The sequence below is a fragment of the Ranitomeya variabilis genome, chromosome 1 (assembly GCF_051348905.1).
Source record: "Ranitomeya variabilis isolate aRanVar5 chromosome 1, aRanVar5.hap1, whole genome shotgun sequence".
Classification (NCBI taxonomy): Eukaryota; Metazoa; Chordata; class Amphibia; order Anura; family Dendrobatidae; genus Ranitomeya; species Ranitomeya variabilis.
Window position 1 is genome coordinate 810647852 of NC_135232.1, and position 12708 is coordinate 810660559.

At 39.0% G+C, this 12708-nt stretch overlaps 1 protein-coding gene across 4 annotated transcripts in view; it reads left to right on the forward strand.

Annotated features, from left to right (window-relative positions):
- The window catches only part of BMP2K (BMP2 inducible kinase), a 335672-nt gene that overhangs the window by 167952 nt on the left and 155012 nt on the right, over positions 1-12708 (forward strand). For all 4 annotated transcript variants that reach the window (XM_077274475.1, XM_077274485.1, XM_077274495.1 and 1 more), the window contains exons 3-4: positions 941-1046; positions 11999-12141. In XM_077274475.1, the coding sequence (XP_077130590.1) occupies positions 941-1046; positions 11999-12141 (249 nt within the window). The remainder of the gene's footprint in view (positions 1-940; positions 1047-11998; positions 12142-12708) is intronic.

Below are 12708 nucleotides of genomic sequence, written 5' to 3' on the forward strand. Positions count from 1 at the left end.
GCTCGTTGGCTGATTGATTTATAGGGAATGTGTCATCAGAAAATTACCTATTGTTTAAATCAGGTTTTTGTGTTACATGTATTTGGCAGTTTTTTTTCTCAATATCCCACTCTTTGTTAAAAACTAAATACAAATCACAATTCGCAATCTTTCAATTTTCACACAGGTCACTAGAGGTATTTTAGATATTTCCTGCCTTTTTAGGAAGAATTTACAGCATTTTCCTTGTAAATAGAGGCAGTATTACAATGATTTATGACACCTCTGTACACAGTTGATGGCACAGGGTCTGACGTTTACGATAGACGATATTACAGCTGATCCTTGCTACCCTTCCTTTCACAATGACATTTACACACACTCATTAGATGCTTCATTACAAAAGATAGGGTCTTTACATTGTGGCTAATCTACATGTGGATTTCCTGAAACAAGAAGTTTGAGTCTAAAAAAGCCCTGGTGGCCAGGGTGCACATTGCACAATTAGTATTTTTAATTAAGAACATTATATGGGGAATAAAACAATGTAAAAATTAAAAAAAATGTAACACTTAAAATACATTTAAAGCCTAATTTAAACAATAGGTCATTTCTCATAACCTTTAACCCTATATAGATAGCGTACATATTGAAGAAATGCGTGATAGATAGATATGTGTGTGTGTTTTTAGTATCTGTCAATATGGTCATTAATTCTGGAATATCTACTATGTTAATAGGATTTTGGCCTATCTGGTTAACACCTAATATGATAATTTCCTATTAACAAATTTGCATGGTGTTGCAGTAGATAAAGGTCTGTAGGGTTAACACTTTCTGTTCTCAGTTGTGCCTCAATGTTACATTATAGTCTTAACACTAAACTTTCCATTTTTTCCCCTTTGATAACAAACATGATGTTTATTGTGTTTTCTAAAGATATTTTCTTTATCTTTTGCAGAAGGAGCTATCCGGCCATAAGAATATTGTTGGCTATATGGACTGCGCAATTAACTCTACTAGTGATAATGTTTGGGAGATCCTAATCCTTATGGAGTACTGCAGATGTAAGCATCAACTATTATTTTTTTATGGAAAAATAAAAAATCCTCATGTACAAATCGCAATGTAATATCATTCAATATCTTGATTACATATGGTTTATAATTATTCATGTAGTGCTGACCTATCTCCCAGCTCTGTACGTATGGTGACTTACTATAGTTACACTCGGTCTTATACTACACTCACACTTCCTCTTCTGTACAGATGACTTTTTATCAGTCTCATTTTAATTATGGTACACACAAGATTACAATGAAAGGCAAAACCTCTACAGAAGAAACCAGATCCATCGTTCACAGTGGGTGACATTTCATCTGCTTCCTTTCCCTTCACAAATACCTTTGCCCAGATCAGAGTATGAGTATAAGGGCTCGCTCACACGAGGGGTGATCCTCTCTTCTGAGCGAATCGAATCAATTATGGTAAAGACCCTTGGCTCAAACTCTGACCAACTGTCCGTTTACTGTGATCCCATTCTCTCACATGAAAGGGTCAGACAAAGAACTTAATTTCTCAGTTGTCTCTGTGCACGTAAATCGGACTGCACTCAGAGGACCTCCGAGTGTAGTCCAATGCTTTACACCCACCCATAGACTTTTACGGGTGTGTGTGATCCGATTAGCGGTGCCACTCGCAGCACGCTGTGATATTTTTTTTCATGCTAAACTGGCATGAGAAAAAAACAACACAGATCTGCTCTGCCCATAGTATAGCACTGTGCAGAGTGCTATCTGATAAAACATCTGATGGCCATGTTATACGCCAGTGTGAGCGAGGCTTTATGCTTGTATACAACTCAATACAGTCAAAACCAGTTTATAGCTACCTGTACTTTTGGGCTCTTGAAAAGAAAAGGAAATATTAGTCTAATATTAAGCTTAGTGGACAGTGTGAAAATGGGCACAATTTGATGTTTTTTGTTTTTAATGTAAGTATTGATATGGAAAAAATATGGTGTCTGTGCGTATATATGAGTGGGAATAAGAGTACCTGATGGAATATGCTAGATTTAAGGCCATGTGCATATGTTGAGTATTTGGTGATTTTTTTTTTTAACCTCAGTATTTGTAAGCCAAAACCAGGAGTGAGTGATAAATACAGAAGTGGTGACGTGTTTCTATTGTACTTTTCCTATGGTTGTTCCACTCCTGGTTTTGGCTTTCACATACTGAGGTAAAAAACTCACCAAATACTTAATATGAGCATGTGACCTTACACCTGGAGTTTCTCTCTAACTTTTAGGCCACATTCATATGTTAAGTATTTGGTCAGTATTTTACCTCAGTATTTGGTCTGTATTTTACCTCTGTGTTTGGTCAGTATTTTACCTCAGTGATTGGTCTGTATTTTACCTCAGTATTCACTTCCCACCCCCTAACAAATGTCCTCCTATAACATTCTTTAAATGTTGTGCCTTTTTCTTATTAATCTATTTGTAATCTTGCCTGAAGAAGGAGCCTCTGTGCTCTGAAAGCTTGCAAACATATTATTTTCTGGTTGGCCAATAAAGGTATCACTCCTAGAATACTTCTGTCATCATTGGGCAGAAAAGTATTCACATCGACCTCAGTATCTGTAAGCCAAAACCAGGAGTGGGTGATAAATACAGAAGTAGTGACGTATTTCTATTATACTTTTCCTCTGACTGCTCCACTCCTGGCTTTGGCTTACAGATACTGAGGTAAAACCCTGACCAAATACTGAACATGTGCACGAGGCCTTAAATGCATGGTCTCAGAACTGTAACACATCTCGTACAACCACATTATGTATTATCATTGAAATTCCATAGTCTACACGTAAAACCTACTTTTTCTTTCCATATTGGCTATAACCATTTCTAATTAGATCATGCAGAGGATAAAACATGTGGTAATGTTAGCCCCCCCGCGTAAACCTGAAAGAAATATAGCGGGGGTCTCATGGCCTCATGGACCCTGTCATTTAATATGACTTTCTGTCAGAAGAAAGGTCAAATAAAGGTCAGGTCAGTCATCTCTGAAAGTGTGAAACTGGTTTTATCCAGTTTTTTCTGGTATGTTTGGCAGCTATTGTAACGGTTTTCTATTGGCTGTAAGCAGCTTTGCCGCTCTTTTTTTGAATATATACACACCTGTTTTGTGGTATCTGGTCATTCTGTCAGCGGAAGAAGATAAAGAAGACACATACCCCAGGATGGAGAATCTCCTGCAACAGCTCCTGACTAGAGCCGACGGCAAGGATGGAGCGGACTGGCTGAGGCAGTGCCTGGCTATGAAACCTATCTTAGCGCCTGCCGATGCTGTCCCTCATCCTCCAGAAGATACCCTTCGGTCGCCGTGTCAAGCCTCTCTGGTCCTGCCGACACCCACCGCTTCAGGGAGGCGCAGGAGGCAAAGGACCCCATACTCTCCTTCGGCGTCGCCGCCTGCTTCCAGCCGCAGTGTCCAAGAAGGAAGAAGGAAGTTGCGGCGCCGCCCTCCTCAGAATTCTCGCAGCCCAGCGCGAGACTTCCACCACGAGCGTCATGACAGAGCGCCGACCGCCTCATCTGAAGCGGCCGGGATGTCTTCAACACACAGCAGCCGTAAAAGCGCTGCGGTGTCATTGGATTCTACAACAGCGGTGGCTTCTGCTGCTGCGGTCCAGACCACCGGTTCGGGAGGATCCCCTGTCGTCACACTCAGAAGAGGATGAAGAAATGCCGCTTACAGCAGCTTCCCATATGAGCTTGCCCAACATGGAGGGCTCGAGCTCCAGCTGCTGTATGGAGCAGAGAAACGACCAGCATTCATCAAGGGGTGAGACTTTCAATGTTTCTTTGTCTGTCCCACACTCACATTAAAAAGACATCATAAAGAAAGTGTTAGCTGTAACTTTAAAAGAAGCTATTCCCCCCCCCTTGCTGTCACATCAGCTGTACACAGTGCTGCAATCTCTGACATTTCATCAGCTAACACCGCCCCTGTTAACTCTTTTAAAGAAGCTCTGACATGTGAGCTGTCTCCCTTAGGATTCCATTTAAGCCCTTCTGTTAAAGAGCTTATTTGGAATAATCATTTTACCCATCTTTAAATCTTTCAATAACTGGGTGCAAGCTTTTTCTGTTTTTGCTGCAGTTTTGGGTGAAAAATCTCCCCATTTCTGCAGCAAGATATTTCAGCACTTGGACATAATCCTGGAAGCTGGAATTATGATGAAGCTTTCAGGCACAAATTATCCGTTCACCCCTTCTATTTCAAGTAAATGCGGTGTTTGTTTCGCTTTCAACGATTCCTTTTGTAAGTGGAACAACTGTAGATTCCGCCATGAATGCTCGTTCTGTGGTAACTCACACCCTATGTCTAAATGTTTTAAGTAACAAGCAGCTCAACAGTCCTCACGTAAGGAGCCTAATTCAAAAAGCACAGATGCCAGTGATTCTGGCAAACATGTCAGTATGGCTAAGCAAATATCCCAACCAGGAGACCAGTGAGCTGCTTTTTAATGGTTTTTCTGAATGATTATTTATCCCACAATTTAAAGGGGCGGGTTGTTTTGTTGTTCCTAATTTACCCTCTTTAAAGGCTCACCCTGAGGTAGCTAGGGATAAAATTATTAATGAAATTCAATTAAGCAGAGTTTCAGGCCCTTTTTTAACCCCGCTGTTTGTTAATTTCCATATATCACCATTGGGTATTATGCCAAAAAAAAAAATAGATGAGGGCTCTTTCCGGCTAATTCACCACTTATCCTCAAGAAATTTGGTTTTAATGCTTTAATGTCCAAGTCAGATATTAAGTCTGCTTTTAGACTTCTTCCTGTTCACCCGTGTGGATTTAATTCTTTAGATTTTTATTTTGATGACTGCTTTTTTTTTTTTTTTTTTGATAAGTGCCTGCCAATGGGCTTTTCTTTGTCATGTTCGTATTTTGAAAGTTTTTCTTAATTTCTTCATTGGGTTTTACAAACTAATTGTAAGGATGCAGGTATCCTCCATTATTTAGACGATTTTTTGTTTATCGGTCCTTATGGTTCCTCAATATGCGAAGATACCCTCAATAAATTTATCCAAATGTGTGAGCACTTTGGTGTTCCTATTGCTCAAAAAAAAAAAACAAAAAAAAAAAAACAGTTAGTCTGCCTAGATCCCTCGAGTTTCTGGGAATCACTCTTGATTATCAAAAAATGGAATCTGACTTCCTGATGAGAAAATTTTTAAACTGCGCATTGCGTTATCAAATTTTTTAGCCAAGAGCAAGGTCACTCTTAAGGAAATTCAATCATTGTTAGGTCTATTGAATTTTGCGGTTCGCGTCATTCCTATAGGTCGGGCTTTTGGCAGAAGTTTATAGGATGCCACTAAAGGTGTATCTTCACCTCATTCGCATGTTAGTATCCATTCTGACCTAAAGGAAGATGCTAGAATTTGGCTCTCCTTTTTGTCAGAGCATAATGGCAGATCTTTTGTCTCTGGCGATTCTTTTCCCTTTCTTTTCACAGCGGATAGCCAGTGTGGCTTCAGTATTTTATTTGACTCTCATTGGATGTCCATCCAGTGGCCAATAAGTTGGGTGTCTAAGAAACTATCTTCAAACGTAATGTGTTGGAACTTTTATTTTCTATTTTTGCAGGAATATTTATTTGGGGATCACTAATGCAGAATTCCAGGATTTTACTCCTTTCCACTAACCAGGCAGTAGTTTTATTTTTTTTATTTTTTATTTTTTTTTCTATCAACACGTTATCTTCTAAAAATACTTTTGCTGACAGAATTTTGAGACAATTGGTCTTACAATGCCTGAAAGCAAAGTTGGGAAAGAGCAAATTTCTTTTCATAACTGACTCTTTACAAAATCGTCAGTGGTCGAATTTTTTCCTGCAGGTTCCCAACGTGGATTCGGAAGGACCCTCTTACCCCTTTCAATTTGGGACATGGTTGCACTCTGATACAGTATTTTATCAAAAAATCGTTATCTAATAGATCATGGGCTGACTATTCGGCTGCATGGCTGAAATGGAACAATTTTTGCAACCTACATTATTTTGACCCAACAGTTTCTAATCCGGTAGCAGCACTAAAGTTTGCTGAATCGATAGTAGAAAACGGTTTGTCTTACTCGGCAATAGCGAAATGCCTAGCAGGAGTTTCATTTTTCCTTTAAACTTTCTGGCAGTATTGCTTTAACTAATCTTTTCCCAGTAAGCAGTTTTTAAAAGGCTTTAGGAAAACCAATTTTATACCTGACTCGAGACCACCTATTTCCCTGTCTTTATTGAAAGAATTGTGCTCCTGTCTCATCCACGTTTATGTAAGTTTTGAGGAAGCCTTATTATTTAGCTCTATTTTTTCTCTGTCCTTTTTTGGAGCACTTCGCGTTGGTGAGGTGGTTTCTGTTAAGAAATCGGAGCCTTCGGGACTCATGATTTTGGATGTCCAGATTCATGAGTCGTTTTTTAATTTTATTTATAATAAAATTAAAGACAGATCAATTAGGCAGGGGATCTAGGTTGAACATTAAAGCAATCCATGTCTCAATCATTTGCCCTGTTGATAACATGGCAAATTGGATTAAGGTCAGACCTATGGGACAGGGCCCATTATTCATTCATAGTGATTTTTCTCCGGTTACGGTCTTTCAATTTAATTTTGTCCTAAAGAAATGTTTAAGCTTTTTGGGTAAAAAACACCTTAAAATCACATCTCATTCGTTTAGAATCGGAGCAGCTACGGAGGCCTCTAGGGCCGGGCTTTCTGATTCAGGGATAAAGGAATTGGGAAGATGGAACTCCAAAAGGTTCAAATTATATGTACGACATGATCTTTATGACTATTAATTATTGTTTTTCTTTCAGGTCCGCTAGTCATTTGGATAGTCGGACACTCTTTTATCTTCTGGGCCAGGAAGAGGGCCAGCCAACGATCTTATACTAAATATTTATCCTTTAATCCTTCTGATATTCAGGTCTGGTGGCATGGAGTTCGCGGCTTGAAATGGCATTGCCTGGTTGCTGAAGTGAAGAAATGGCTAATTAAATTTCCTTCCCCTGATTTAATTATATTTCATGTAGCTGGGAATGATCTTGGAAAAATCAGGACTCTTGACTTATCGGCCATGCGATCCGATTTTATTTATCTTAAACAAATTCTGCCTGATTCAAACTTTGTTTTTTCAAGATTATTCCCAGACTTTTGTGGCACAACAATTAATTTTCTTTTTTAGATAAAATCCGGAGAAGGGTCAATAAATCCATGGAAAAAATTTTTCTTTTAATTTCAGGGTTTTCATTCCGGCATTTGGATTTGGAGGGTTTTTTACTGGGCCTTTATAGGCCTGATTTGGTTCATTTATCTGATATTGGCCTTGATATTTTTAATTTGGACTTACAAACTATCATTGAAAAATGGCTGTGTGGTTTGGGGGGGGGCCATGTCTCGCTGAGTCATGGCCTTGTGGGAAAATCACCCATGTCTGGGTGGATTGGTTTATTGGAAAAGTTTGGTACTTTGGTTTTATAATTTATGGAGTTTATTTATTGGTGATTAATTAATTTATGTAACCCTAAATAAACTACACGGCCATTTTTATCCACAATTAAAGCGTTTTGTGTTTTTATTGTATGAATGGGTTCTATGAGGCCATGTTAGCCCCCCCGCGTAAACCTGAAAGAAATATAGCGGGGGTCTCATGGCCTCATGGACCCTGTCATTTAATATGACTTTCTGTCAGAAGAAAGGTCAAATAAAGGTCAGGTCAGTCATCTCTGAAAGTGTGAAACTGGTTTTATCCAGTTTTTTCTGGTATGTTTGGCAGCTATTGTAACGGTTTTCTATTGGCTGTAAGCAGCTTTGCCGCTCTTTTTTTGAATATATACACACCTGTTTTGTGGTATCTGGTCATTCTGTCAGCGGAAGAAGATAAAGAAGACCCCACCCTCCCTCCCCTGAATTCTTGTAATTTTACTGTCGTGTAGTTTAATTGTGGGAAAATCACCCATGTCTGGGTGGATTGGTTTATTGGAAAAGTTTGGTACTTTGGTTTTATAATTTATGGAGTTTATTTATTGGTGATTAATTAATTTATGTAACCCTAAATAAACTACACGGCCATTTTTATCCACAATTAAAGCGTTTTGTGTTTTTATTGTATGAATGGGTTCTATGAGGCCATGTCATATGCTGAAAACAGTAATTGGACTTCCAATTTTGGAAAAAGAATTGTTGCACCAGATGTTACAATTTACATGTCAACATGTGAATAGGAAATTCTCCAAATTCACAGAACTGTGGCAATAACTTGCTGAAATCAATCTTTATACATTCCCATAACATTGTAGGCTGTGTACACGATAAGTCATTTTAAGGTGGATGTAGCCTGGAACCTGCCTGAAGAAGCGCTAGTAAAATGCCAATAAGAATGAACATATGCACTGCAACGTAAAACAACTTGATGTTCATATCTTTAGTGTCTTTGAGTTTCTTTTGGACAATTTAGGCTTCCAAAGCTGCGAAGCAGTTACAAGATGTGACCGGTCCATTTTAAGGCGGCTTCTGCTTAGAAGCCAATCACTATTACATGCACTTTACAATAAATACGCTGCTAAACATGCTGAAAAAGACACTTCGGGAAAAAGTCTACGTTTTCATGAAGTGACTTTTGCAGCAAAAACTCAATGGTATGTCAGCATTTAAACTATGCTATGTACACCCCCTAACTCCTGTAATAATAAACCATTAATAGGGTTTTCCTGCTATTACAAGTGAAGGCAGATTGCAAGTACTGTATGTACCATTAACTGTTGATCTGTAGGAATCCTATTACAAAACTCCCACTAATATTCAGACTTGAGGGCTATTTCAAGGCATTCCCTTGCACAGAAATGTGTAATGCACAGACTGGGTTCACCAGAACAATATCGTTTTAGTAGCTGTTCTCTGCTCTGGCTAATAGGATTTCTGAACTGGGAACTGCCATCACACATATGACATTAATGGTCCTAGTACGGACTTGCCATGGATCTCTTGACCTGAACTCAACATCCTCATATATGCCTACAAGGCTGTCAAGTTTGGATCAGCAGGCACGTGGCCTGTCCGTATATTGAGTTCCATACTCGAACCATAAACGTCGGATACATGACTTCCCTGATAGGGTAAATTCTTATTTTTTATATTTAATAACTAATAGTGATGAGCGAACGTGCTCGGATAACGTGTTATCCAAGCATGCTCGGGTGTTATCCGAGTTTCTTGGCTGTGCTCGAACATTATGTTCTAGTCCCTGTGGCTGCATAATTCGCAGCTTTAGACCTGTTTGTTAGGCAATCCCCGCATGTGTTGTGGCTGTCTATTAGCTGTGAAACATGCAGCTGCAGGGACTCGAACATGATATTCGAGCACTCCCAAGATACTCAGATAACACCTGAGCATGCTCCGATATCATGTTATCAGAGCACGTTTGCTCATCACTAACTGAGCAACTCCTTTATTTTTTGGCCAGATGTTGTTCAATCCTAGATGTGTTATCAGAATGGCCAACAAACTACAATAGACTTTAAGAGTCTGTTCTATCGTTTCAGAAGCTACAGTAGGTTTTTTTTAGCTGCTATTCAATAAGAAATCCAAAGTATTTAGTTGATGGATATTGAGTTTGCTTTAAACAACGAAAAGTCTTACAAATTCACCCAGATATAATTTCCTATTACATAAAACATGAATAATAAGCAGTTGGCTGGTCTGTAAGTGAAGAACTTGCATTCATACAGTATGTCCAGTATTCTGTAGGTACCTTTGTTGGGCAAGCATTCTACACCTGTGCGCTGAGCACTGAATGTTTGTTATGCCAGCTTCATCCATAGTCAGACACATAAAGCTTTCAGTCCACGTAAAATGCACCTTTAAAATAAAATGTTTTTTGAGAGACTTTTATTGAAATGCCCATCACTCTAAACTACACATCGGTGCTTTGCATTTTTATGTAGGTGTGTTAGATGAGATCCAGCACGACAGCCAGAGATATTAAAGTGTGAACCAGCCTTTAAAATCTTGACTGATGAACTGTTTCTGAAATGACAAATCCACTCAGTATATCTAAGCTGTTGGCTTCGTAGAAGACTGTGAGGATGATTGGATCATAATAAGCACAAAAAGGCTTTCAATCTTAAAATGCCTCAGGGGTTTTTAACTACCTCCTGACTGCCAATAGAATATATGTCAGGTCAGGCTAGTTACAGACTAAGTAATTGCAGCCTGAAACGTTTGATTTCTATCCACATACCATTATTATGACTGATAAGGTTGCCAGACGGAATTGAGACCTGTTTGAGATTTATCTCCAGGAAGACAAAAGAAATGGGCAAGGAAAAATAGGGTTTTCCAGCAATTACAAGTGGGCATGAAGGGTTAAACAGAAGGAGATGGTTTTTGTAGCCATTCTCTGTTCTGGCCAGTAGATAGAATGTCAGAACTATTGTAATGTCTATTGTAGAATATAGATTGTAGCCTTTGTGAGCAGGCCCTCGCTACTCCTGTAACTGGTGAAATGTGTTACATTATATTGTTTTTATTGTCAGTACACATCCCAGCTTAATTGTAAAGTGCTACGGAATATGTTAGCACTATATATATATAAAAATATTATTATAATATTATTATAGTTTGTTATGCTCAGTTTTAATATTATCATTATGCTTACTTAGCGCCATCATATTCTGCAGCACTTAACAGATATCATCATCACAATCCCCACCATTTAAATTCCCTATCAGTATGCCTTTGGAGTGTGGGAAGAAACTGGAGAACCCAGATGAAACCCACGCAAACACGGGCAGAACATGCACACTCTTTGCAGATCTTGTCCTTGGACAGTAAAGTAAAGTGGTTGGTTATGAAAGCACATGTACCCTATTACCGTAGTAAATTCTAGGTGAGGATATGTACTCACATTGTAATTTTCTGGTGACTCGGAAACTGTCTAAGTTTAAGACATCATGTGCATGCACACAACCTGATTTCACCAAACATTTCCATGGAGCCAGGCGACCAGCAGGTCCCATTCCTGGCCCCCACAAATGTATCCATGGAGCGCAGGCGACCGATGGGTCCAAATCCTGACTACCCCAAATGTATCCATAGATTTGCGATGGTCAATAGAGCAGATCTGTATTCTTCCAGCTTGCATCCTGTAGAATGACAAATCTGTGTCCCTTGTGATGAAGCCATGATGTCTTGGCTGTTGTCCTGTGCAAAGTCTCTGGTTAGATGTTTGGATGTCTTGGCTGAATCTATCCTTTTTATAGTTAACAACTGTCCTTCATCCAGCATTCACAGGTAAAGGGGAAGAATAATTATGAGACCAACTCTCATTGAGTAATCTATTTGCATAGTTTTTCCTCCTCTGTTTTCCAAGTCAACAAACCAACTGGCCTGGACAATGTGTAATCAGCATATCAGCAAACATCATTGTTCTATGACCCTGCATGACTGTCTTACAAAGATAGCAGACAATAAGTTGTAGGATCTGATATAAGATGCAAAACATTAGCCATTCATCCATTTAGAAATATCAATTTAACCTACAAGAAGAGTCAACATTTCAGACTCCTGACCAACAAGAAAAAAAACACATAAATTCAAAAGTCTACATATAGATAATAGTCTATTCGTCTTGGCTTGCTGAAAATAGACGTCTGGTTAATTGAGATAAAATGCTGTGTCGTCACACTTACCATTGTTCGCATTCTTTGAGGACATACTATAACTGAAGCCCTTTTTATAGAGTGTGATTGCAAGTATTTGCACATACAATTCCCTTGTATAAAAGAGCATGCAGATTCAATAATATGTGTGATGCAAATTGGATTCATTTCCTATAAATGTATCTCTCTGTACATCATGCCTTTATATTTGCGCTTGTCTGCATTTTTATATCCATCTGTCCATTCAAATATGGCAAAAGAGCTAAACTGCATATTTTATATCTGCTCTATTTACTAGCTGGACAAGTTGTGAACCAGATGAATCAGAGGCTGCAGTCCGGATTTTCTGAAGCAGAGGTCTTAAGGATATTCTGTGACTCTTGTGAAGCTATAGCCAGGCTTCACCAATGCAAAACGCCAATAGTTCATCGGGATCTAAAGGTCAGAATTTGCATATCTTTCAATCTAATCTTTTGCTGATCAAATCAAATAATTTATAACATAGAGGTAATGTATGGTGAAACAAATGTCATAAATCAGAATATAACTGCATAATTTGATGGTTTGTTTGCATAAAGTCTATCAAAGGCCATAAGAACAAAAAGGCTGTCTCAACAGGGATCTGGTCTTACACTAGGGTCCACTGGATTGCTTCTACAGAAGAGTTGTTGGCCAGAGGAGGGAACCAAAGGGAAGAGGAGTCAAGGTAGCTGGGTTAGAACCAGTAGGGCAGTAAGGGCACAAAATCAGAAGACAAGGAATGGTTAGGAAAGGGTGCGGTCTGATGGCAGAATTTAAAATACTAAAGCAGAAGTTGATGGCACGGAACCAGAGAAGAATTTTAACTGGCAGTAAGAGTCAGAGGTTCAGGGTTTTTAAAAGAAGAGCTGCTTGGGCTCACAGAATGGGGCCAGGAATTAACCCCATAACCGCGTCCCAGCCACCGAAGTGGAAACAGAGGGGACAGGCACTGACATGGATGTTACAATCCAGATCGTTTTAAAAGGG